We start from the raw sequence: 26,126 nt of genomic DNA on the forward strand, positions 1-26,126 counted from the left end.
TCTCATGAGCGGGATCAGGAAGGACGGACGCTCGTGTCGTTATGTGTGTGTGTGTGTGTGTGCCAGTAGCTTGCTCCTCTCTCTTGCTGGTGTCTTCTGTCTCGTGGTTCTTCTGCAGCTCACTGTTAGCTCACCCGGTCTAGACATCTAGGCTGTTCTGAGGTGTTGGCTGTGATGAGTACAGCTGCCGTGAACCTTTGTTTGGACGTCTTCGTGTGGACGTGTAGCCTTGTTTCCCCTGGGCAAATACTTGGCAAGGGGATTTCTGTACATTTAACTTGAAAAGAAACTGCCAAATTGTTGAAGTGGCCGCACGGCTTCCCACACGCGTGCGTGGGGGCTCCCACCCCTTCCCGCCTCACCCCTCTGATCTCTCTTTTCAGCACGTTTATTGCCGGCTTTCCTGAGTACACTCAGCCAATGATAGACCACCTGGTGACCATGAAGATCAACCACTGGGATGGGTAAGTTTTGTGTCTTTGTGTTTGTGTAATTTTGTGGTGCATTGTACCAGATCATCTGTCAAATAAGAACTATTTTCTTCCAGAGAGGAAGTTAAATTGAGGTAGGCCTTTAGTACATTTTCTCATTGTAGAGTTTGTATTTTAAGATAACTTCTGAGGAGTGATAGGAGTTCGGTCTTCATGCCTGACGTGTTGGTTAATGGTCTGTGTCCAGTTTTCCCTCCGGAGGCCTCCGTCACTTGTGTCAGGTGTGTCAAGGCCCCCGTGGGGACGCTGCCGTATTGCTGTGTGACGGAGGGCAGGCTGCCTCCTGCGGATGTGAGGAGCCCTTCCCCAAGCGCTCCCTGGATGGCCCCCTCCTGCCCGATGCCGCTCCGTGTGGCCGTCTCGGCTGCCTCCTGGAGGCGAGCAGGCTTTTGCGGCTCTTTCCTGACTGCGTAGCCGTTTCTAGGCATCTTAGCATTTCACAGGCAGTTAAGTGTCTCTTCGGAGGGAGGGCTCCCAGTGCAGTCCAGAAAACAAGAGAGCCCATGCTCCCCACAGCTGTTACTGCCCCTGGGAAGACGAGATTGATTTTGTCATGAGAAGGCTTGGTACGGCTGTACAGACTGTAGATCTGAAGGATGGCAGATGACCGTTGTATGTCTAGAATCCTGCTTTTAGGGTGGGTGTTACTTGCAGAAAGCTCTTTCTGATCTGCTGGGGAATGTGGTCCAACCTCTGCCCCGAGGACCACGGCCACATGCGGGGAAGCAGCCTTGGTGTCTGCCGCTCGCCTGGTGAGGCGGGGCCGTCCTCGGGAGACGGGTGCGTCTGTGTGCTGCTGGAGTAGGTGTGGCCTCTCTCCCGGGTCCCTTGCAGGCGATCTTCCTGAGTTGTGTGGGTTTCTGACACTTGAGGCATAGCTGCAATACCTCTCATAGAGCACAAATCCTGTGCACTGAGCCTGGGGGAAATTAGTTAATTAACCTGTTAGTCCATAGGGTATTTAAAGCCAGAATTGCAAATGTGTTACCTGTGGTTTCAGACTCAACTCCTGAGCTGTTGTCAGGACGCTCATTTCTTCTTTCAGTCCTGTTGGTGAAATGATGAAGTAGGGTTCGAGAGCGAATGGCTAAGAAAGAATTCTCGAGATGGTTTTAGTGCAAAAAGGGTGGTTTTACTAAATAAAGCACGGGGCCAGGGCCCGTAGACAGAGCTGCACTAGGTTGTAAAGAGTGACTGATTCTATACTTTTTCATCAGTGGGGGGTAGGGATAGCATCTGTCTCCAAAGAATTTGGAGCAAGGCTTTCAGGACCTTGCGGGGCTACTGTTAAGGTTACTTTTAGTGTTTGGGGTGCCTGGGTGGCTCAGTTGGTTAAGTGTCTGACTTCGGCTCAGGTCATGATCTCACAGTGCGTGGGTTCGAGCCCTGTGTTGGGCTCTGTGCTAACAGCTCAGATCCTGGAGCCTGCTTCGGATTCTGTGTCTCCCTCTCTCTCTCTCTGCTCCTTCCTCGCTCATGCTCTGTCTCTCTCTGTCTCAAAAATAAAATAGTGAAACATTTTTTAAAAAATAAAAAAAAAAGTTATTTTTAGTGTTTAATGGAACATGAACGTTAAGGTACTGGGGCAGCCACGAGCTGGGTGGCTGTGGCCCCATGCAGGCTTGGGTTCATTTGGTAAAGTCTCCAGTCCTCATTTGTTATAGTCAGGGGGTCTTTTTTGTTCATTTGTGTTTATTTTTATTGGTGGTTTTGACTAAATGGGTAGTTGACACTTCTGTATTGTCTGTCCCCTCTCCATGAGTTGGATAAAGCTGGAATCATCACAAGGAAGGAACTAACCGTTTTCTCCGTTGTGTCCCCCAGAGTCATCAGAGAGCTGTCTGCGAAAGCTCTGCACAACCTGGCCCAGCGAGCGCCTGAGTACAGCGCCACTCACGGTAGGTATGCTCAGAGCCCCCTGCTGGTGCCACACACGAACATGTGTGTGTGCACGGCAGATGCGCAGGTGCACACAGCAGGCAGGAGCTGAGGACAGGCCACTGTAGGGTGTGGAGGGCTGAGAACGACGTTGTGTTTCTTTCTTGCTGAGAAGTGTGTGAGTGAGGAACTGGGCTGTACTTAATCAGGGGACAGAACAGAACCAGCTGCCGTGGCCTCTCTGAGGACCGGTGCTGTGCACATGGCAGTCTGTGTGCCCTGGGTGCAAGGCCCATTACCGCAGGGAACCGATGGATTGTGTTATATATCTTACGTATTTCGGATGGCAGCTCCCGGCTGTGGGAATAGCCTGCTGTGCTGTTTCCCGACCTCTGGGAGAGGCCTGAGCTTAGGCCCCCTGCGGGTGGTGTAGCTGCAGAGTAGAGCAGCCAGGTCCAAAGGGACTACACCCGTTATCATTAAGGAAAGAACCCATATTCCAGAATAAAGATAACGTTTGGTTTCAGTGTGGGGAGCCATGTGCAAATTTCTTTAAATCACGCTTCTTCCTGCTGACTTTTGTTGGAGTAACTAGTGGTTGAATTGTGGCTTTTCATTTGGAGTTAGCGACTTGACTTCTGCGTGCCTCTCACAGGCCCTGGGGCTTAAGATGGAGCTTTGGGGCTGTTAGTTCCTGAGGGGCTTTTAGCTTCACAGTCCGTGGGTTAAATGTGCTGTCAGGAGTCTGTTATTTACCTATAATCAATAATCCTCATGGCCTGAATGAAGGGGTGCTCAGCCTTGTCCTTTCTTCCCAATCAAAGAGCATTAAAAGGGTGAGGTGTTTCCCTGACTCTTGAACCCTGACTGCTGCCAGCTGCCTCATCTGAGCGCCATGTGGGATGCCTGTGGCTTGGATGCTGTTTGCTTTTCCAGCCTCCACAGCAGTGCATTTGTGCGTCAGGGAAGCTGAGGCTCAGGGGCATGTGATTTCCCACGCTGGTGTGGACGTGGCCCCTTGTCTGTACTCCACCAGGCTCTAGGGGTCTTGGGACACTGCTTTCTGTCCCCAGAGCACCAAAGGCATAGAGGCTTCCTTTGCTCTGGGCAGGGGAGGCAGGGCTCCCGCCTGAGTGGGGTTGTGCACGACTGTAGGCTCCTGCCGCTTGGCCTCCGTCCTGCACTGTGCCCAGGCGGAGCCACTGCCGGCCACTTAGCCACGGGAGAGACCTGGTTCTCTCTCTTCACATGCGTCCCTGCTCTGTGTCTGGGGGACCCGGGGATTGGGAGGCCCCCCCCCGCCCCGCCCCATCTCACTTCTCTGGGTGTCTAGGAGGGTTTGGTATATTGCTCCAATGGCCCTTACAAAGGTAACTTTCCATGGGTACATCTCCCCCTTTGGATCCCGTCTGTGAGTTCAGCACGTCCTCCTAATGCACGCTCATTGACGTGTCCTCCTGCCCCTGTCCTTTGCAGTTCTCCCGCGTCTGCTGTCGATGACACAGAGTCTGGATCTGCATACACGGCACGGGGCTGTGCTCGCCTGTGCGGAGGTCACCCGTGGGCTGTACAGACTCGCGGTGCAGGAGGACAGGTAGGGGAAGCACTGCGGTCCCATGGAACCACTGTGGTCTCGAGCCTGGAACCCCATCCACCTCCACCTGTGTTTATTTGTGACAGTGTCACTGAATCTTTGGGTCATCCCATGTTTTATCTGACGAAGTCTGTCAGTGTCTTCTCTCTGATGAGCTGTGTCTGTCTCTAGTGGGAGCCGGCAAGCGCCTGGCTGTTCAGTAGCTGTTTTCTTTGTTTCCTCATTGCTCTGGGGGTCTTGAGTTCGGTGACAGGAGCAGATGCGTTGTCAGAGACGGCGCCCAGTAAGCCATATGCTTGGTGGTCTTTGCTCACCTCACTTTTCATTGTTTAAAATACCAGAGAGTATAAATGTAGACGTTTCCCCTGAGGACGTCTCCAGTTGGCCGGTTCTAACAGAACGGGAGAGCACGTGGAGTTGGGTCAGTGGGGGAGCTCCCCGCATGCCACGCTTTGTGAGTTGGCAGGGCTGCTATGTGGATTTCTGCTTTTCTTTCTTGCACAAAAGTAAAAACTCCCGACAACTGCAGTGTCTGTAATCTGGTTCCTGGACACTGTTGTAATCCCATCGGCTCGCTCTGCGTGATCCCCTGGGGCCCACCGGGGCAGGTGCTGGCAGCAAGCACTGGGGTTTGGGTCCTGCTCGCCCCACTGCGCGCCATGGCTCAGATACACAATGTCACACAGCCTTCCTGACATCCATGTGGGGGTGAAATGGCACCTGTGGGCCAGGCCGAGGACTCGGTGTCTATGGCAGTGCTCTCTGTGGTCGAGCAGAGGCCAGGCGCGAGCTGGAGCCCTGTCCCGTGTGGCCGCAGGGGACGCATGGGGCGTGACGGCGTGGTGAGGTGTCCACCAGGGCAGGGCAGGTCAGGGAGACCAGTGCGCGGGGTTTTCTTGGGGGTGGGATGTGGGTGGCCACTGCCTGGTGTGGACTAACGTCCCGGACTCCCGGAAGAGAGCAGGCTTCCATACAGTCAGTCTAGGCACAGAGTCCCCCTCGCGGTTAGGGAGTGGCGGGAAGCCCGCCTACGATCGGGTTCTTGGATGCTGGCCGAGTGCCTGCAGTCCTTTCCAGGGCAGCAGTGAGCCTGCCATGTGAGCTCTCATCTGGCCCCGGGCCCTCACCTCAGCTTTGGTGGGCCAAGTCTCCGATGGGCGTCCTGGCTGCTCTGCGGCAGGCCTGGCTGCGTCCCCGTCCCAGGCCTACCTCCATCATCAGCAAGCTGCTGCTCGGGAAGGTCCTGACGCCTGCCCTCCTTGAGGTGGACACTGCTGTAGGCGGGTAGCCCCTGCAGGTGTTTGGGGAGGGAGGCGCTGGGGCACCTGAACACGATGCAGGCCTTTCTGAGCCCTGGGCTGCCCTAGTGCTTGTTGTGCTCAGGATCTCAGCTGTTGTGTTTGAACCCACGCAGGCCCATCACAGACTACCTGGATGACGCGGCAGTGCGGGGCCTGAAGCACATTCACCAGCAGGTCTGTGTGCAGCCCACCGGAGCATCCCTTTCTCCAGGTTTCCTGGTGCCCGCAAGCGTCTGCTGCCCTTTTGAGCTGTCTCCACCCTCCTCAGCCCTGTTTGAAGCCCAGAGTCTGATGACTGGGAAGATCAGTGCTGGGGCCCGTTGGTTGGAAGCAGCTCTCTTCCTTTGGCCTCCCTGGTGGCCAGCACCTGGGGGTTGGTCTGGGGTGGGAGGGGCCTGCTGGGGCTCATGCATGCGCTCTCCTCCTGCGTGGCCAGCACCTCAGGCGGCACAGGAGGCCGCTAATCAGGCCCATGCAGGTGACATGGCCTCTCCTGTCTGGTCCTCGTCCTCCTGTGCTGCCCAGCTGAACCTGTCCCTGGGTGTCTAGCCATTCAGGCACGTTCCATGCCTTCCTGGACGTGGCCTGTGCTCACCGAGACGACACATAGAATAAGCACGAAGGCTTTGATTGCCAGCTGTGTCTCCACAGTGGGACTCGAGTCTGAAATGACACTCCTGTGTGTGCACGTCTCTGGGGGAAGGTGTGTCTGTTTTTGTGGGGCTTTGAGATCTTCAAGGTTCTGTGATTCAAAAGAGGTAAAGTATGAACTAAGGCCTTAATGCTACTGGATAACATCAGAGTCACTCACGAGGACGTAGACAGGTTTAGCGTTTGTTGTTCAGAATGGAGTTTGGTATTCATTCCGGGTTCTCTCTTTATAGAACAATATACCGTCTTGGTATCAGACTCCCTTCCGGTGTAAGCCATTGACTATGATTTTGGCAAATCCCTTTGGTCTACTTGGGGTGGTGAAGCACCGCGAGGCGGGGCTGGGAGGGGTGCGGTGTGGAGACTCAGGGCCTCTGAGCCAGGGTCCTCTGCGAGTGCAGAAACCCGTAGTGCCTGCTCCCTCGAGTTTTTGTGGGAAACAGAGACGGCATTTGCCTAGCTCAGTGCCGTCTGGTGCAAGTGTGACAGTGTGAGGTGGGGTGCCTCTCTCATAAGGGGGACACAGGAAAGCGGGCTGTCACCAGGTGCTCGCTGGGAGTAGAGTGGGCTCTGTGCTCAGGACCTGGGTCAGCTCTCCGGGGACACCAGCCTGAGAAATGCTTGCTGCGTGTCCTCGTCCTTCCCATCTGGTGCCCAGTAGCGTTGTACATCTGATGCGTGATTTTAAAAATCAATTAATTTTAATACCTAACTTTTACTTCTTTTAGCTTTACGATCGTCAGTTGTACAGGTAAGTGTCACCTACCCTACGTTCTCCTGTGTCTTATAGAGAAGATTCCTTATCAGTAAAGGTTGGGGTGGCCTGTCGGGGCTTCTGCGAGTTGCCCCCTCAATGCCTGCCCTATGTTTATTTGATTTGAAGGGCGTCACAGTCACAGGACATGGCTGGTGTTGGTAAGCTTTGGTGAGGTTTTCGTGTCCTGTAAAGAAATGTGTGGTCCTATGGGCGCTGGGTGTTGCAGACTGCCACGTGGCTGCAGCCACAACGCCGAGCAGCCGGCCGGTCCTGTCTCCCCACCTGCGCAGACGGGGTCTCACCATGATGTCCTTGCTTGAAGGTCTGGCTTCCTTCACTTAGTGTGAGGTTGCAGAGAGTTGTCTGTGTTGCAGCGTGTGCCGTGGTGTTGCCTTGTGTCACCGTGTGCGGCTCAGCGGTGCACACGTGCTTGCTGTGTTGATCTGCCCGTCCGGTGTGGGCATTTGGGCTCTTCCAGCTTTTCTACTCGGAGTAAACCTGCTGTGAACATTGGCGCTCAGGTCCTGGTGTAGCCGTGTGTTCCCACCTTTCTTGGGTACGCACCTGGGAGGCTGTTGCTGGGCAGGACAGCGCAGGTGTGTTTTTAAGGCCCGACAGACTCATCCCAAGGGCTGTGCCCCTTTGTCTCCAGCAGTAGCGGTCGGGAGCCATCCCCGCGAGAGTTGCATTTCCCTGTGGACTGGTGACTGTGGCACCTTCTCCTGTGCTGACTGGTTGTCTTTTGTCGTCTTCCGTAAACTGACTGTTCGAGTCTTTTGCTTATTAAAAACATTCTGCTATCTGTCTGCTCCTTGAGCTGTCAGCACTCTACTATTCTAGATGTGAGCTCTTTATACACCTGCTCTCCCAGAGTTTCCCCCGGACTGAGGCTTGTCTGCATTTTTCTTAGTGGCTTTTTAACATAACCGTGTGGAGTAGTGAGTATGGGCTGTTCTCCTTTGTCCTTGACATGTTCCCCTCTTCCTGAGAATGCGGGGCCTGCTCTGACCCCTGGCCGGGAGCCCCCCTTCCAGAGCTTCCTGTGCAGAGAAACTTCTTTCAGAACTACTCAGGTGACCTTCCCACAGTTGGCTGGCATTGCCCTCAGCTGATTTGGCAGCTGTCCTAAATTACTTTAAGGTTGATCTTCTGTGCCTCTTTCTTACTTCAGAATCCCCTTTTCTGGGCAGCTCTGTCCATGACAGTCCATGGACTGTTCCCATTAACAGACCTCTCTTCCCCCACAGACAGCCCTGTGCTTGAGCCAGTGCATAAATGTGGGTGGGGCTCATCCGTGACCCGTGAGCACCTGTGGGATGTGGCTGGGTCTGTGCTGGGACCTTCCTTGGCTCTGTGGGCCCCATGGTTGGTGGAGAGATGCACCTGGGGTCCCAGGACGGTTCCGTAGTGTTGTCCCCTGTAGGTGTCCTTCTACTCTGGTTGGGGCAGGATCTTTGTGTTGCCCTGCAGATGTTGCGCCTCCTGAGTGACTCATGGGTTCTGCGTCCTTCCCCAGTACGGGTTAGTGGACGTTTCACCAGCAGGACCTGGTGGAGCCTTGTGTATACCTTGATGGGCTGCAGCTGCACAGTGTGGCCTGATCCCAGGGAGGGGGGGCAGCCTGGCCGTGTGTCCTGCTGTGGACGTGACCGCTCCAGGTTCAGGCTTTCCATGATAACAGGGGAGTAGGGGTCAGCACCTGGGCTGCTCCCCTTGGGCTCTCGACTGTTACACTTCCGCTGTCCGCACCTGTCACAGCTGGCTTTCCACCTGTTCTCACAGCAAAGAGAATGCTGGCCCTCGAGCCTCGAGTAGAGAGCATGCCCAGTTCTTTCTGGTGAAATGCGTGAGCCCCCAGAAGGCTAAGCCGCGGTGTTGAGGCCGATGCACGGCACAAGGGAGTGCCGGAGTGCCGCGCACAGCTCTGCCGGGTAGCCAGTGGCTGATGATGGTGTCCGTTCGCATCTTACAGGTTCTAAGTGTACACCTGTGCCTTGTTTTAAATTTCGCTTTTAGTGATGAGTCTCCAGAACAAATAGAAAATGACACCCTTCAGTGAGGTCAGTGCACAGAGAAAAAGCACGTGGCCTCCTACTGCCACGGCAGCCCCCTGGGTGGGAGAGGCCTGTGTGCCTGCAGTGTTTACTCACCATGTGTGACTCAAGTACACGCCTCAGCCAGAGGCCCTGGCCAGTGACCACAGCGGTGAGGTCACATTGCCCCGCGTCACTCCTGGGCTTGAGGGTTCCCGCCGGGGCTTGAACATGAGTGGGAACCGTGGTGGCCACCACCAGGGCCCCGCACTGTGTTCTGATATTATCCGGCCTCTTCCCTTTTTGTTTGCATGACACCGCCCTTTGTTTTGTTTTGTTCTGTTTTGTTTTGTTTTGTTTTGTCGCGGGTAACGTTCCACATTGTGGGTTTACAGGCTGTTCCCTCGTGGCTGGGTCTGGCTCACCGTGTGGCTGGTGTGGCTGGCCTAGACACTCGTGTTGCCCACAAAGGAGGCATGCCAGTGTGGTTGCCCACTAGCGGGAACACCAAGTTAACCTCTGGGTTCAGGGGCGACCTCCAGAAGGTCACATGTGCCGCACGCCCCTCACACGCCGCTGGTGAGTGACCTGGGGGCTGGCAGTTTCATGACGTGTGGACCCCCGTTTTCTAGCGCCTGCTCCCTCGCCCAGGTCAGTCACATGGTTGCCAAAGCACGCTGGTCTGACCCACTCTTGCTCCTATGCTTGCTGTCCAGGACTTGTGTGGAAAACCAGCTTTTCTTTTCATCCTCATGTTGCTGCTGCTGCTGGCACCCACGCTCTCACCAGCGTGCCGAAACCCACGGGCATCGTTTTCATTCTCTGCTCAGATCGTCCCAGATTTGGCCCACGGGAGCTTGTTTGAGCAGACTGCTGTCATTTTTACAAGATTCCCTTAGTCTGGGCATTTCTTTGTAGCACGATCTTTTTAAACCTTTCTCAAAAAAATTTTGGTTTTTGTTCCCACTGCCATCGATGGTGTTGAGTGCAGCTCTTCTCATGTTGGGTATTTTACCTTTTAGGTTCCATTTGCGTCTTATGCCTTCAGTGTCCTCCTTGAGCTTGTGTCTCCCTCTGCCTCCGTGGTGCATGTGACCCCAGTAGCCGCCAAAACGGCCTCGTGCGCTGCCGAGTCCTTCTTGGTGTTTGTGGGTCGTGTTTTCCAGCTGATTCTTGTGTAGATGCCAGCGGTGTGAGATTTTGTCGCTGGGTACAGGGTGCGGCTGCTGGCCTCTCACTGCCTTCTGGTGGGTCTGTGACTGGTCACCATTAGTTGGCTCCTTTCTGGCCGGCACTGAAGGGCCTGTGGTGGGTCCAGAACCAGCTCACGGATGGGCCTTGTGCACGACCAGGTTCTGCCACTCTTGCTGCCAAGGCCCCTCCTGCCGTGCAGGCTCCCGTGAGTATCTTGCCTTCTTGCAAGCATTTCTTTCCTCTTGGGCTCAGGTAGTTCCTTTTCTTGCACGTGAGGCTCATGACACCCCCTGCCCCCCCCCCCCCCCCCCCCCGGCTTGAGGATGCCCCTGCAGGGCTCTGGGTCCCCACCCTCTGCCTCCACCTCCTTGACTCTGCTGACGGGAGGCTCCTCGGCTTGGCCGTCATCCTGAACCTGGGAGTGTCCTAGGCTTTGCCTGCTTCCCTCCCCCCTATAGACTCTGTGCTCAGTGTCAGAGCTTTCCTTTCCTAGAGTTCATCCAGTTGCCTAATTGTTTAAGGCAAGAGGGCGAGTCTTGTTACTGTCTGGGCCAGAAGCAGGAGTCTCCTAAACTGCCCTGTAGTCTTCTCATGGAGTGCTCTTACGCTCACACCCACCTCTTTTCCCAAGGTCAGCGTCAGGCATTAGGTGTCCGGAACGGGCAGTGCTTCTTCCCCGAGGGACATCAGCAGATGGCTTCCTTGGGCTGGATGCTGGTAGCTTCCTGGCATCCCTTGTTCTTACAGACTAAGAGCCGAGCAGTATTTGGAACTTGTTCTGTGTGACCGTATAGTGTGATTAATGCTTGTGAGGATTATAGTGCCCGGTGGAACCCAAGAATCAGAATGACCCCATCTGGAAGGCAGTGGTTATAGCACGTTTTCCATTTCTCGCTGTAAGAGCCGTTTCCTGGCGGTAACAAATGTGGCTCAGCAGCCTCTTACTGGTGTTTGCAGCCTGAAGTTTCACCTGTTACTTATTGAGGATATTTCGTGTTCTGTGTGGTAAAAGATGTTAACTCTGAATGTTTTCATTGATTTTCAGGGGTCTAGGAGGAGAACTCATGAGACAAGCAGGTAGGTCTGAGCCCCGGGCTTGTGTGAGACTAAGTCCTCAGGGCATCTGCTTCACTCTCCAGTGCTGCGTGTTCTTTGTACCCTCAAGCCCTTGCTTGCTTGCTGGCGAGGTGCACCCCAGAGTCCACGCCGTGTGGCATGCATGTCCTGGGCAGCGTGTGGTGCCAGGCCTGCCCCCCAGGTCGGCTCAGCCGTGATAGACGGGGGAGCAGGGAGTCCCCGCCTGGCTCACTTGTGTCCCGGTGGTGTTACTTGGAAAGACTTGAGGAGAGGTGGCCTTTTCTCGCATCCTCCTCCTCCTCCTTCAGCATCCATGGCTCCCCTGTGCCAGAGTAACTACCATGTAGAAAAACTGCTTTGTTTTGTCCAAAGATGAAAAAAAAGCAACTGCTATTTTAGTGTTTTCATAGCACCCCAGATTCTTGGGGGCTTTGCCCTGGGGGATAGCTGTGCTCTGTGGTTTGTTGCAGGGGTGCTGAGGGGGGGCCCCTCCATCCTCCCCTCCCTGTCTCCTCCTGCTGTCTGTGCCGGGAGGCTGCCTAGAAGGGGCGCCTTGGGGGGTGTTGCTGCTCAGAGGGCCCCTGGCTTCCAGCCTGTTTGGTCAGTGGGTGCTGCTGCCAGGTCAGTACAGGACAGAGGATGGTGAGGCCAGCCAAGGCATATGGAAGATCGTCACTTAGTCACCAGGAGGAAGTGAGCCCTAGCATTTTCTTTCTTAAAAAATGTTTATTTTTGAGAGAGAGAGTGAGAGAGTCCTAAGCAGGCTCCATGCTGTCAGCACAGATCCTGACACGGGGCTCAAACTCACAGACTGTGAGATTGTGACCTGATCTGAAGCCGGATGCTTAACCAACTGAGCCCCCCAGGTGCCCCAGGCCCCAGCATTTTCTTGAACACATATTATTAATTTGCCTCCTAGTGTGGGAGGTGAGGACCCACATACTACTCTCCTAATGTCTCCCAATCTCTTGTGGATTTAAGTCACATAGAAGAGGACTGTTTTATCCAGTTAAAATTCATTTAAACATATCCTTGTACCTGCCTTAAAAAAATCTCTTTATTCCTTTCTGTGTTTCTGAACTCCCAAGGGGATCCTTTCCTTTGCCGGAACACCAAATGCTCTTTAGTGTTTTCCGCGGTGTGTGTCTGCTGGCAGTAAACTCCGATTTGTCTGCAAGTGTCTTTCTACGTTTTCTACACCTTCATTCCTAAAGGGTATCTTTGCTGGGTGTAGAACTGATGGTCCTCATTTATTTATGCACATATTTATCTGCACTTTAAAGACAACATTGTATTCTGTCAGCTTCTTTTCCTGTTTTGTGGAGAAGTTTCCTGGCAGTCTATTTTCTCTGGCCTCTTTGAGGTTGTGTCTTTGTGTCTGGTTTTCATGGCTCACACAGCAAACCTAGAGCGGGGGTAACAGGTTCCATAATCCGTAGTGTCGGTGGCTTGTGTGGGTCACTTTTGGAAAAACTCAGCCATCATGTCTTCAAATTTTGCTCTTCTACTCTTTCTCCCGCTGCTTCTGGGGCTCTGGGCTCTGCAGGGTAGACCTACTTCTCCACTCTGCACGTCTTGTCCGTCTCCTGCTTTTCTGTCCTTTTCAGTTTGGATATTTGCCCCATATTCCATGTCACAGATTCTCTCCAGTTTATTATTAAACTCATCCGTTGGATTTTTAATTCTTGTGTTTTTGTGTTTCAGAGTTTATTTTTTAATAGTTTCTATATCACTGTCATAGTTTTTAATAATTTACCTTTTTGAACAAAATAAACATTTATTTTTTAAAGTTTATTTTACTTATTTTGAGAGAGAGAGAGAGAGAGAGAGAGCGTGCGTGCGTGTGTGTGCAGGGCAGGGGCAGGGAGAGGGAGAAAGAGAATCTCAAGCAGGCTCTGTGCTGACAGCAGAGAGCCTGACATGATGGGGCTCGAACTCCAGAACCATGAGATTGTGACCTGAGCTGAAGTCGGAACCTTAACCGACTGAGCCACCCAGGTGCCCCTGAGCAAAATAAGCATTTAGAATCGATGTCTAATAACACCATTGTCCAGAGCTTGTGTAGGCCTGGATATTGGGTCTGAGAAGTTAGAGAGGTACTTCGTTTCCTACCCCAGAGGGTCTTTACATTGGCTTCTGGCTGGAGGCGAGGGGTGCGAGCAATCTGGGGCACCTCCAACCCTTTCGGGCCTTGAGAGATTCCATGCTGGCTGAAGCCAGCAGACCTGTGTTTTGTGTCTGGGGTGTGGTCCTTTGGATTCAAGGCCGTGTGAAGGTTTCTCAGTTTTCCCTCAGTCGCTCTGGACTCAACACTCTGTCCCAGTGGCCCTTGGAGGCTCATGGATGCTTTGGCCATCTTCCCGGGCTTTGAGGGTGAGCCTCCTCTGGCAGAAGCCGCTCGGGCCAGGGGTGTGGCCCCCGTCTGTGCTCCCCTGGAAGCTCCCCAGTGACTTCAAGCACGTAGAGTTTGTTTCTACTTTTGTCCAGCTTTTTAAAAATGTTGTCTTAGCTGGTGGGTTGGTCTGAGTGACCTGGTCTGTAACCTTTCTTTTAAAGTTTTATTTTGAAATAATTGTAGACTCACAGGAAATTATAAAGCTCTTTTTTGTTTTTGTTTTTAACTTAAAAGAATGCATTTAAAGTTCACGTGTAGGGCAAATCTTTAAGAAAATTATTTTTTTAAATATTGAGGACTCGGATTTACTAGTCCTTAAAACATACTATGGAAAACGATTCGAAGCAGAGTGGCATTTTCTCAGGAGCAGGCAGGCAGAATGGTAGAACAGAAGACAGGGTCCAGAAACAGACTCTGATGTAATAACACCCATGGGATTTGACACATGACACACAGGTACCTCCAGCGTTGGTGGGGAAGGTGGCTTACTGAGGAGTGATGAGGTCATGGATGGCCGTGTGGGAGAAATGAAAATCGTATCCCCACCTCATGCATATCCAAAACGAAATTTCTGATTAAAAACTTAAATGCAAAAAACACAACTTAAAAAACTTCCAGGAAATTTTAGGAGACATCGTAAGGATAGCATCGGTCTCTAAAAAACTTAACCTGGAAAATTTCAAAGCTACACAGAAGCACAGAGAAAGAGCTTGCAGAGCCTCACGTGTTGTGCTTCTGTTGCAACGAGCCTGTGTTCCCTGCGTCGGAAAGCAGACCCAGACATACTCCCTCAGGTGGTCCTCACTGGGGCACAGGTTTGTCTTGTGTTCTGCTGTTGGCTTCTGGCACGTAGACACCCCACAGAATGAGCAGTAGCTCCACAACTGGGAACAGTAGAAAATCATGTGCTTGTCTACGTAAGTTGTGAAAACCGTTGGACGGGCAACACAGAGTTAGAGAAAGTACCTGGACTACAGTGAAAGATCTTTTCAAATCGCCGGAGCAGATACACGGACGCTCCCCGTGAGCGCACATGTGGTGGCCCCCATGCTGCTGACAGGTGCCTAGAGGACAGCGGAATTCTTTTTCCAGGTGGCTCTAGCCCCTGGAGTGTGAGCTGTCACAGGCTTTCCACTCTGCCCTCGGGCGGCGTCTCTTGCCATTAGAAGTGTGTACGTTCCTGCAACCCGGGTGCCACCACGGGGGCTCCGCACGCAGAGCTGTGTAAGGGCAGGTGGGCAGTCCGTGTCTACAGGCGTGTGTGGCGACCTCGTGTGCGGTGGCCGAGAACCGGAGGGAGCACTCAGCCCGTCGGGAGAGATCCTGAACGACTAATTTCGTGTCCCGAGTACAGAGCACCACACGTCTGCTCACAGTGGTGTGAGGTCTCCGGCCGTTGGTTGCCTCGTTAGAGAGAAAAGCAGGGTGGTGGCTAGAGTCTGTGCTGGTGGCCAGGGAGCCCCCGTAGCTGGGTGGGACCTCGTTCCTGGTCACGGGTAGTGGGAGTCAGGAGCTGTGAGGAGGGGGACAGGCTCACCTTCGGTCTGGGGCACCCCGTGTGGCTGCTCCGGCTGGCGGTATCTGGCACGACTGTGTGGGCCTTGTGTCCCCGAGTGCTTGCTCCGTTCTTGGGGCCCCCTTCCTCCTGTGGGAGCTGTGTCTCAGATGCCACAGCTCCTGGTAACTCGTAGGTTATCGATTGGCCCCGTTAGCACATGCGTCCTCTGAACTGAGAGTTGGCCCTGGGGCTTCGGGTTGGGGTCAGGCCCGTAAGCTGTGGGCTTGTCGGCTGCAGTGCCCTGTGCAGGCCTGGCCGCGTCTGGAGCAGGTTCTCCGAGGCCGTACAGGTGAGGAGGCGCCAGGGCCCCCGCGGGCCAGCCGGACGCCAGCACTGATGTGTCCAGAGCGTCTGGGCATTCAGGGCCGGGCGGGCGCTGCGATGGGCATTTCTGGAGAAATGACGTTGTATTTGTCCTTTTTCCTCTTAGTGTGCGTTCTGATTGAGAACCTGTCCCTTTCTAAGATGCCTTTTAGAGGTGACGCCATCATTGGTAAGTGCTTTTCTTCTTCATTGACTCACATGGTAGCACTTTCGGCCAGAACTATTCCAAATTAAAAGGTAGAAGTGAGCCGGCTAGGATGTATCATGATCTCAGAATGCCCATTTTCGAAATCGCTGTGAGGACCCATTGTAAGTAATGAGAATCCCCGCACGCTGTCCCCTCAGAAAGAGGGAGAATCTCTCCCTTGTCTTCTGAGAGGTCAGTGGGCCTCCTTCCCCTGAGCCGGGACTTGGCAGTACCGGGCCTTCTCAGCTCCTCACCCTGACCGGGTGCGGGCAGGGGTGTTGGGGGCCAGCTGTGGTGGAGCAGTGGCCGGGCCGCTGTGCAGGCCTGGCGTCCTCCGTGTTCTGTGGCATCTGGCCACAGAGGGGCAGTAAGGAAGGGGCTGTGGGGTCACCTCCCAGGCCGCCTTTTTTCTTTGCAGTCTCATGGGTTCCTTGCCCTGTGCTGCCCCGCAAAGAAGGTTGGATAAATTTAGCATTCCTCGCTCAGTGTGGGGTCTAGTTGAGTTGAATGTTTGGGTAATCATCCGTGTGGGTTTGGGGGTTGCATTGCTTGAGAGAGAGGTGCTGGAAGCCACCACCTTGCAGTATTAAAAGAGCAAAAATTTCCCATGGTAACAGTTAACATTTCTGCAGCCAAAGGAAGGCTCTCTCCCTCTGAATGGAGAGGGCCCTTGGAATTTTGTGCAGCCTGGGTAATGTTTACCTCAGATTTTCTCCAGATTCATCTTGCAGGGTTACCATCCACTGTATGAGGTAGATCTGTTGTTTTTAATTTCATCTAAATGTTCCTAATTGGGTAAAATGATTGTCTTTGTTTGACAGATGGTTGGCAGTGGCTGATAGATGACACTTTGAGAAATCTCCATCTTATTTCAACTCCTTCTAGACAACAGATCAAGGTATGGTAAGCACGATTTCTGTGGCTGTTCCATTGTATGGAAAGTGACATTAATTTTTTTCCTAGTGTTTGTTTCAAAGGACGGTGTGGGTTGTGAGTCCCTTTTATACACTAACGTGATAATTGATAAATGCCATAGTTCTGTTTGGAATTCTAGATGGTATTGTCTGTATAATTTATAATCAGGAAAACTAATGTAGCCAACGATGACCAGAATATTTAAATTTTTTATTAGCATTTCTGGCTTAATTAGATTCACCTTCTGCACATTTCTTCTGTTTATGCGTACTAATTACTCGCTCAGTTGCGTTCTGTGTCCTGTTGGGTTGCGGGGTGGTAAGGTTAGACTCTGCTGGGACGCCCGGGTGCATGTGGGAACCTCGGTCCAGGGTCCCTGCCTGCATGCATTGGTTGTCTTGAGTGAGGACAGGGTGTGTGTGTCCGGTGGCCCATGTGCTGCTGCCCTGTCCTGGGACAGGTGACTTTGGGCTGGCAGAGCTGTCACAGAAGTTCTAGAGTGGGTGTGGAGGGGCTTTGGTATTGAGGGTGGAGAAATGGAAGTCCGTATTGGTCTCCTGTATGATTAATGCTCTAGCCTCCTATGTATCCTTTTTTACTTTTTTATGTTTATTTTTGAGAGAGAGACAGAGCATGAGCGCGGGAGGGGCAGAGAGAGAGGGAGACACAGAATCCGAAGCAGGCTCCAGGCTCCGAGCTGTCAGCACTGAGCCCGACCGAGGGCTCGAACTCATGGGCTGTGAGATTATGACCTGAGCTGAAGTCGGATGCTCAACTTACTGAGTCACCCAGGAGTTCCTGACCCTTTTATTTTAAAGGAACTTTATCATTCTGTAGAATCCACATACAGTTTTACTAGCTGAATTCGAATGTTTCACAGTCAGGGCCTCAAAATTTCCTTTGAAGACTGTTCCCACAATGGAGTCACACCAGCGGTGATTGTGGCAGTTTGCACAGATGACCCCTCGGTGTGGTGCTGCCTCGTGTGGTCCATCCCTGTGCCAATGGCCCTTCCTGTGTGGCCTCCGGCGTGTCTCTCCAGGGCTGCTCTGTTGGACTCAGCTCCCTGATGTGGGGGAGCAGCAGGAAAGAAAATAGGAATCCAGCATTCACCCTTTGCTGTCTGTCTGACCCTGAGAAGCTTACCTTGAGCTCAGGTTCCTCCTGTGGGGAGCGGAGGTGTGCCGGGGGCCCCGGGGCCCATGGCTGCTGTTGGCTCCCACTCACTCCCCCTCCACCCTGGCCCCACGGCGCCTCTCCAAACGATACTTGTACACTACTCCTGTGTGTGTAACACACGCTTTGCCCTTAATTCTGCTGGGAAAGAAAAAGTGCCCCATTTTATTATTAACTGTTTGTATCCGAAGACACTTGCAATGTATGGAAGAAATCACGTTTCCATTCAGGTTGTTAGTTGCAGAAAACATTTAAGTTCTAATTGTATCTGGTGACGACCAGCAGATGGGCTAGAAAGGGGTACTTGACTCAGTTTCTGTTTGTTTCAGACTTACTGGGGGGCACCGGGGGAGGGGCGGGGAGTACGGGGGCACTGGGTACTCACGTACTGCTCTGTTTCAGGAAGCAGCCGTCTCGGCCCTGGCTGCACTCTGCCGAGAGTACTACGCCCGGGAGGCTGGGGAGGCAGATCCCGCTAGGCAGGGTGAGTGGGCCACAGGGGCTTCCTGCAGGAAGCGTGGGCGTGCAGGGCGTGGAGCGCTGCCCCCTGCTGCAGGGTGGACGGGTTTGGGGAGCTGGGGCTGGAGCTGGGGAGGGCGGAGATGGTGATGGCCGCTGGGGGGGTCTCTCGTGGACCCATGGGGTTCATGGGGCATCTGGAGGCGTTGGTCTGTCTCTAGATGGGTGTGTGCCTGGCACGTGGGCATTCCCCTCACCCAGCACCAACGAGTGTGATGCTCACGCACAGAACCCACACTTACGTCAGCAGCATTTGCCTGAATGACATTTTAAAGTAAACTTTCCCCACTCTGGGCTTGGAGGTTCCCTTTGTAGGTGGATGGAGCGCCTTCCTGCTCTGTCCTCCCGCGGGACCTCCCGTTTCTGTTCCATTTTGTTTGTTTGCCTTGGTGCTTGTTCCTTGGCCCCTTCCTCTCTTGTCTGGAGGGTTTCCCGGAACCCCCTCGTGGTGGTTTGTCTGGCACATCACGGGTGCCTTTGGGATCTGGACTGCGTGGAGGCGTGGAGACGCTTCACGCTGGCCTGCCGTGGTGCCCTGCGTGCGGCATTGCTTACACAGTGTTACCGAAGTGGCAAGACCGTCTCTTGAGCAGTACAGGAAGCACTCTTCTAAGTTACGTTAAATGGGTAAAAACCATGCGTGCGATAGTCTAAATCTGCTTTCTGTGATTTTTCTCAAAAATAAGAAAATATTCTGTAATGGGATCTTCTGACCGGCTTTCCAAGTTTATGACGTTTGTCCCTTGACCACAGTTTCACATAAAGAGTAACATTTTATATTTAGTCTGATTTTAAAAAATGGGACGATAATGTCACGATTCACGGTATGGCCTTGTGCACATGGGAGGAGTGGGCGGTGCTCTGGAGTAAACTTCCGGGTGTGGAGATCCCAGCCAGTGCTGCCAGGCGGCTGTGGTCACGCCCTGGCGGTTCCGGTGGCACTCCTCCGTCCTGACGCAGGCCCTTGAGGTTTCCGTGCATGTGTCTCGATGGTCGTGTTTGTCGAAGTCTAAGCAGTGAGGACAGGAATCTGTCATGGTGCTCAGGTGGATTGGGGTGTGCAGAGCTGTGTTGGTGCACGCCAGCCCGGCTGTCACCTGAGTGACACTGTGTCCCTGTCCCGTCTTCTGTCCCTGACTGCGGCCCTCTTGTCTGAGGAGAGTCTGTCTGCTCACGCGGTGCTGTCACCCAGCCACACTGGTGGCTTCTGCCCCTACAAACTCACCGTCCGCGGGGCCTGTCTCGCTCGTGAGGGGGGCATCACATCCACTGTGAGCATTCATTTTCGGAGTGAATAGGACTGCACTGGTTCTATTTTTTTTTAAGATTTTGTTTTTATTTTGAGAGAGAGAGAAAGCACAAGCAGGGGAGGGGCAGAGTATCCAAAGCGGCACAGAGCCTGACACAGGGCTCGAACCCACAAACCATGAGATCATGACCTTACCCAAAGTCAGATGCTTAACCGCCTGAGCCACCCAGGCGCCATCATGCATCATGAATTCCTGACCCCTCCTGGATTTATTCCCCTAAGAGTGAAATCATGTATTAAAATCGCCTAATAAAAAGTCTCAAGTCTGTTTTTTTTTTTTTTTCAACGTTTATTTATTTTTGGGACAGAGAGAGACAGAGCATGAACGGGGGAGGGGCAGAGAGAGAGGGAGACACAGAATCGGAAACAGGCTCCAGGCTCTGAGCCGTCAGCTCAGAGCCTGACGCGGGGCTCGAACTCCCGGACCGCGAGATCGTGACCTGGCTGAAGTCGGACGCTTAACCGACTGTGCCACCTAGGCGCCCCTCTCAAGTCTGTTTTGATCTGAGCTACTGCTAAGGTACATCTGCTCCAGAAGCTGGCGGGGCTCGTCCATTTTTCTCACTGCTGCCTCGCACATTTCTGAGGTCTTAAGGAGCGCGTGTTCAGGAAGGAAGGCAGCGGCCCTGTTGTCACTTTCTTTCAGAGGAGCTGACCCGGCAGTATCTCGCTGACCTGCAGAGCCCAGAGGAGCTGACCCGCTGCGGCTTCTCGCTGGCTCTGGGTGCCCTCCCGTGCTTCCTCCTGAGCGGCCGGCTGCAGCAGGTGAGGTGCCCCGAGCCCTGCGAGGTGGGCCCGCTGGGGGAGGGGCCAGGCAGGATCCCACCACAAATCCACACCCGTCCAGGTGAGTGGCTGTGAGGACGGCAGCAGGGTGCTACTCTTCAGGGTGCCTGGTGGATGGTCTCACGTGACCGGAGGGACTTGGAGGGGCTGAGTGCTAGTCTGATGGAGGGAAGCTATTGCTGTGTCTGTGGAAACACACTTGCCTTTAGACGTGTGCTGTGTCCCCTTCCTCCTGCCCCAGATGCCTTGGGGTCGGAGGCACTGCACGGACCTCCTAAAACTCAGCTACCCGGCTCTCAGGACCTAACGGCCCTCGGAAAAGTAGTGGATCGAGATACTGAGTCAACTGATCATTGGTCACAATGTCCAGCCCTGGGCCATGGGATGGAAAGGTGGCACTGGGGGTGCCCTGCGGAGGTGGTCTGCCCGGGGCACGTTCTGTCGGTAACTGGTTACCATCTTTCAGGTGCTGGCAGGCCTGGGAGCTGTGACCCTCATTCGTCCCGAGGATGTGAGCTTTGCTGAATCCAGGCGGGATGCCTTGAAGGCGATCTCGAGGTGGGTCCCCGGGCTGGCCCCCAAGTCTCTGCTCTCTCCTGCGCCAGCGACCAAACACCGAGGGCTCCAGAGAGCCCACTATCGCACCATGAATCTACTTTGAAGCAACATCGTAACTTTTTATTTTCTCGCTGGTTGTCGCTTTGGTGAATGTTAACCTTCTGTGCTTTAGGAACACCAGGCCAGCTCGCAACTGGGGCGTGAGCCTTAGCTGGAGTCTGGAAGTGCTGTGTGGAGCGGTCTGTGGTGCCGGCCACATGTGCACACACGCCAGGACGTGCTCTCCTCTCTCTTCCAGATCCTCCCCTGCTCTGCATGACGCCACTCCTTTCTTCTTGTCAGGATGGGGGGTGGGGGGCCAGGGGGCACAGGCCAAACGTTAGGAAATGTGATTTTGGGGGAAATGTGTCATTTGCCGTGTGCCAGCAAGGAAGAAGCTCTGGAATTCTGCATCTACGTCTGAGGTTGTCCTGTTCCGAGCATTTCCTGTTGGGAAAGATGGGGCCTCAGACACTTGCCATCTTTCACACGTTTTTAATTTCAGGGTTTGCCAGACGGTTGGCGTGAGAGCAGGAGGGGCCCCAGACGAAGTTGTATGTGAAGCGAACGTCTCTCAGATTTACCGCACGCTGCTGGGCTGTCTGCGCGACTACACCACCGACAGCCGTGGGGACGTGGGCGCATGGTAAGGTGGCAGGCGCGCCGGGCCCTCTGCTCGTCCTGGCGGGAGTAGCTTTGCGGGTGGACGGGGCTATGTCCAGCGTCTCCTGTTCACGGTCCTTGCCCGGTCGTGTGTTCCTGGGACAGCACAGCATCCGCGGGCCTGGCTCTCAGCTGCGTTCCTCTCTTCTCTGAAAAACACTAAGTTGTAACACAGACGCTGATGTCGCTTCCTCGTCCCAGCCCCTGTGGTCGGCTTTCCAGTTCTCTCTTGAGAAAGTTCACACAAACGGAGCCCCCAGCGTAGCCATTTAGGGCAAGAAGGGGCCAGACTACTTTGGAGGAGGAAGGAGCTGGGCACTGTGGACCTCGGCTCCTTGTGACGGGAAACAGGAAGCCAGGAGGAAACCGGTGCAACTGTCCCCGCGAGGAAGCCCCCAACACCCTGTTGCAGCCCGAGCCACGAGAAGGCTGTGGCCGTGGCGCTCTGTGTCTTTGTGTCGTGTCTGTTCTTACGTCAGTAGCTGTCGCCTTTCCAGCATCTCAGGCTGCTTTTCTGTCTGCTGTGAAGACCAGACCGTCTTGCCCTTTGACCGGCAGAGCTGAGAGCTGCTTGCACGACTTGTGTCTCCCGTTCTGGACACCCCGTGGTAGGGGCTGGCCGCGGTGGGGGTGTCGCTGGCGTCCACGGAGTCACTTTTATTACGACGCAAACAGAAGTTGAGCTTTATGTTAAAGCTCAAAAGAAGAAAAAAGGAAATGAACATGTTTTCCCAAATCTGACAAGGTTTTTAAACACATTTTTTAAATCTCCCCTGAGACCCTCCACTGCGAACCCTGAAGCTCCACTCCCTTTTTTCAGTTTTTTTCCTCTTCAGTTGTGTAAACTCTGCTAATTTATGTTCAGGTTCATTGGCTCTTTCCTGTGTCACGTCCATGCTGCCACCTGGCTCACCTGGTGACATTCAAATCTGTGTCGTATCATTACAGGTTCCTTTTGGTCTCTTCCCCACTTTCTGTGTCTGCCGACCTTTCCGCCTTTTCATTTGTCAGGATGTTCCCTCGCCCCACGGGCTGCTTCCCTTCCCTCCTTCTCAGCCTCCAATGGTGTTAGGGACACGACTCGCGTGGGCTCCTGACAGCCTTGACATGTCCTCGTAGATGCAGGCACCTCCCTAATTCCTGTGTCCTTGGGGAGGCCAGACAGCTGCCTTGTGGCCCCTGCAACAGCACAGCCCCGACCTCTGTACTTCTCTGTCCCTGTGGAACGAGGGCCACGGGGCTGCACCCATCGGGGTCTGTGTCAGTGATGACGATCTGACCCCAGCCTGGGCTCACTTGTGCGCCTTGGAGAGTGGGTCCTTCCTCCTGCTGCTTTGTGGGGGGCGGGGGCGCGTGTGGTTTTGGAGCAGATTCCGGCTCTGGGCGGTTTGCTGTGGGGACGGGTTCCTTCACCCCTCCCGAGGGTGCTGATGGCTTTTTTGTGGCCAGTGGGCCTGGACTGAGTACAGAACTGTGGTCTCCATCTCGCTCCTGCGTGGGCGTGGTGACCCCTGCAAGGGCCCATCTGTCACCTCACGTGGCCCTGGTCATCCTGACTCCTCACAGTTCAAGCTAGAAGGATGGTGGGTTGTCATGGGTCCCTCAATGGTACAGACGCTGACGTCTGTGAGGAGGAAGCTCGGGTGGGCTGTGCACACAGGTACTCGTGTCCTTCCTGAGGGCCCACCATTGGGGAGCGCGTGTCAGAGCCCAGTGACGTTTGGTCCTTTCTCAGAGATTCCCACTCTCAGTAGAAAGTCTCCAGTGTTCGTTTATTTTTTCTATCTCTGTTCCTTCAGCACGTCCCTCGTGGTGGTTCCTGCGGCAACCCTGCATCTGTTTCTTTTGTCGTCTTTTGCTATTTTAACACCTGGTCTTTTTTTGTTTTTCTGTCTATTCCTTGTGGTGTTAATTCTATCCAGAAATTGTACGTTCAGAATTGCGGAGGCTTTGGGAATGCACTTCCCTGCAGGGATCACGAAGGTTCCATCCGTCAGGCCTGCGGTGTGGGTGCAGATTGCCTGATGCCTTCAGCAAGCGGTCGGGTCGTGGCTGTGTGGCCTCCCAGCTGCCCAAGCCCGGCATTTGGGACCCTGGCCCGTGCTTGCCCTGCCAGGAGCTGGTGAGGCCCCGAGGGCGTGTGCAGCTTTGGGTTTGTCCTCTGTGCATCCCCACCACCTCTCCTGTGAGTGCTGTGCCCACAGACACTGGGGGTCCATGGGGACGCTCAGGCCTCCCGTCCCCCATGCCCTGCCCACCCTTGGCGTCTGTGTATTGGGTCCTGAGCAGCATCTGGTTGGCAGCCTTGCCCCAGGGACAGTCTGCCCAGCTCCTGTGAGCCCCCTCAAGGCCAACTTGTGCCTTGAGCGCCCCACACCTGCGCTCGGTTCGTCCGCCAGGCTCCCATGGGCCAGGACCTCCGTCTGTCGGAGAGGGCAGGTCTGTGGTCCCTGCTGCTCAGCTGTGTCCCCAGTCTGAAGTGCCGCTTTCACCCTGGGTCGGTCAGTGATGCTACAGGCTCAGGTTTTCACGGTGTGGAAGCTTCGTTTTCTTCAGTGTGAGTGAATGTGGAGTGAGTCTGTGAGAGCAGAGAGTGACATTCCGGTCACCCGCTGCACACGTCTGTCCCGACGTTTCTGTGCCGGTTTTGGGGTAGAGTCATGGTGTTTGTGCGCACACTGGGGACGTGGCATCTGCCTTCGGGCGTCAAACGCGCATCCTTGCTGGTGGAGCGTGGAGAAAGCGCTGTTGTCGGCTGCCTGTACTGGGCTTGGTGGATGTTTCTTACTGAAGCGATGGTCAGTCTCTGAAACTCGCTCTGGTTGAGGGTGTGTGGCCGACAGGTCACATGGCGCCTGGGCTCTTCACTGCATCGTTGTCCCTGCAGGGTCCGTGAGGCCGCTATGACCAGTCTGTTGGACCTGATGCTCCTGGTGGCGAGGGAACAGCCAGAACTGATCGAGGCCACTGTGTGAGTGCCCCCCGTGTGGGGGTTGGGTCCGGCCTGCGGGTGGGTGCCTGCATCAGGGGTGCGGCCGGGGTCTCTTGGGCCTCCCTTCCCTCCCACCCACCCCACCCCAGCTCACCGCTTCCACCCAAGACCTGGTGCTCAGGCCTCTGAGGTGTCAGGTCTGTTGCGGTGGCTGCCGTGCTTGTGGGGTTGCTCTGGGTGGTGCCCTGGGCTCACACGGGGCTAACGGCCTTGCTCTTGGTTTGCAGCTGTCAGCAGGTCATGTGTTGTGTGGCCCAGCAGGCAAGTGAGAAGATCGACCGGGTCCGCGCGCACGCCGCCCGCGTGTTCATGGCCCTGCTGCATTCTGGTGGCTCCCCCGTCCCCCACGTGCCCCATCGAGAAGAGCTGGAAAAGCTCTTCCCCAGGTACGGGAGGCCGGGATCCCCGACCCCCAGTGGGCACGGGCGACCCTCCAGCTTGTCGGCTCACTGTCTGCAGGTCCGACATGGCCTCTGTGAACTGGAATGCGCCGTCCCAGGCCTTCCCTCTCGTCACCCAGCTCCTGGGGCTGCCTGCCTACCGCTACCACGTCCTGCTGGGGCTGGCTGTGTCTGTGGGCGGCTTGACGGAGTCCACGGTAAGGAGGCCTCTTCCCAGGTCCACGGTTGTGGGAGGCGTCTGCCCCGGGGGCTGGGGCAGTGTGGGAGGTTCGAATGGGCACACACGGTGTCTGGCGCCTTTTCGGATGGCAGCCGGAGGCTGAGAGGTGCATTCTGGGAGGCCTGCTGTCGCCTTGTGTGCTGTTTTTTTCCCGCTTTGGGGGTCAAAGTGGGGTCAAGGGTCCACCCCTTCCCCTGGCCTTGGGTTTCCAGGGCAGGACCCCCAAGGGTGGCATTAACCTCTCACAAGAGTGGGCCGGTGTGCCCACTAGGAAGAGTACGGAATTACGAGGAACACTGCGGGGAGCTTCTGTGCGCGTGGCATCTCGCCACAGGCAACACAGAACAGTGTGGTTTTGTGCTCCCTGGGCTTGTTGGCACATGTGGACTTCACTTGCCAGCTGCTGCTTGACCGTCCCTCTTTGTCTTCGTCTGTCTTCTTCGCGCTGTCTTTCCTGGATAGGTTTGGTCTGTTGGGTGCGTTTTCCGTCACCTGCTGTCCTTCCTGCTGGTGTAGCAGTCATGCGGTCCCTTAACACAGTCTCTACTGGACCCAGAAGCAGTGTCGGGGGGGGGGGGGCACGTGTCCTCCCCTGCGCGGTCACACGCAGGCTTCCACGGGGACAGCCGTGCATCTTCTGTCATCTGCCCTTGCTCTCGGGGGCTGCTGCCGCGGGAGCCCCGTCTGGTGGTGCCGCCCGCCGCCCAGCCCCACTTGGCGCTCGGCAGCTGCCCTCTGACGCTCCCACCTGTGATCTGTTGGAATTCCTTGTCCGCCCAGTGGTGTGTTCACGGTTCCCATCTCCTCTGGAACGTTCTCTGCCCTCCTCGTTCTCGTTCAGGGTTTCCACGCCCCACATTTCCACCTATGCTCTGTCCTCCCTGGTTTTCAGACTTCTTTTCCAGGTGCTATTGTGTTCTGCAGCTTTTTATTTTTTAAGTTTACTTTTATGTATTTTGAGAGACAGCAAGCAGGGGAGGGGCAGAGAGAGAGAGAGAGAGGGAGGGAGGGAGAGAGAGTCCTAAGCAGGCTCCATGCTGCCAGTGCAGAGCCCGATGCGGGGCTTGATCCCATGAACTGTGAGATTGTGTGTGACCTGAGCCGAAAT

At 54.7% G+C, this 26,126-nt stretch overlaps 1 protein-coding gene across 2 annotated transcripts in view; it reads left to right on the top strand.

Moving 5' to 3' along the window:
* TBCD (tubulin folding cofactor D) overlaps nt 1-26,126 on the top strand; it is a 159,022-nt gene that overhangs the window by 117,330 nt on the left and 15,566 nt on the right. For both annotated transcript variants that reach the window (XM_043585483.1, XM_043585484.1), the window contains 15 exons: nt 384-464; nt 2,316-2,389; nt 3,846-3,963; nt 5,378-5,438; nt 6,644-6,666; nt 10,945-10,976; nt 15,360-15,422; nt 16,262-16,338; nt 17,934-18,015; nt 20,006-20,124; nt 20,612-20,703; nt 21,248-21,388; nt 24,293-24,376; nt 24,625-24,783; nt 24,857-24,995. In XM_043585483.1, coding sequence (XP_043441418.1) covers nt 384-464; nt 2,316-2,389; nt 3,846-3,963; nt 5,378-5,438; nt 6,644-6,666; nt 10,945-10,976; nt 15,360-15,422; nt 16,262-16,338; nt 17,934-18,015; nt 20,006-20,124; nt 20,612-20,703; nt 21,248-21,388; nt 24,293-24,376; nt 24,625-24,783; nt 24,857-24,995 — 1,345 coding nt within the window. The remainder of the gene's footprint in view (nt 1-383; nt 465-2,315; nt 2,390-3,845; nt 3,964-5,377; nt 5,439-6,643; nt 6,667-10,944; nt 10,977-15,359; nt 15,423-16,261; nt 16,339-17,933; nt 18,016-20,005; nt 20,125-20,611; nt 20,704-21,247; nt 21,389-24,292; nt 24,377-24,624; nt 24,784-24,856; nt 24,996-26,126) is intronic.

Source organism: Prionailurus bengalensis, chromosome E1 (assembly GCF_016509475.1).
Source record: "Prionailurus bengalensis isolate Pbe53 chromosome E1, Fcat_Pben_1.1_paternal_pri, whole genome shotgun sequence".
NCBI classification, from domain to species: domain Eukaryota; kingdom Metazoa; phylum Chordata; class Mammalia; order Carnivora; family Felidae; genus Prionailurus; species Prionailurus bengalensis.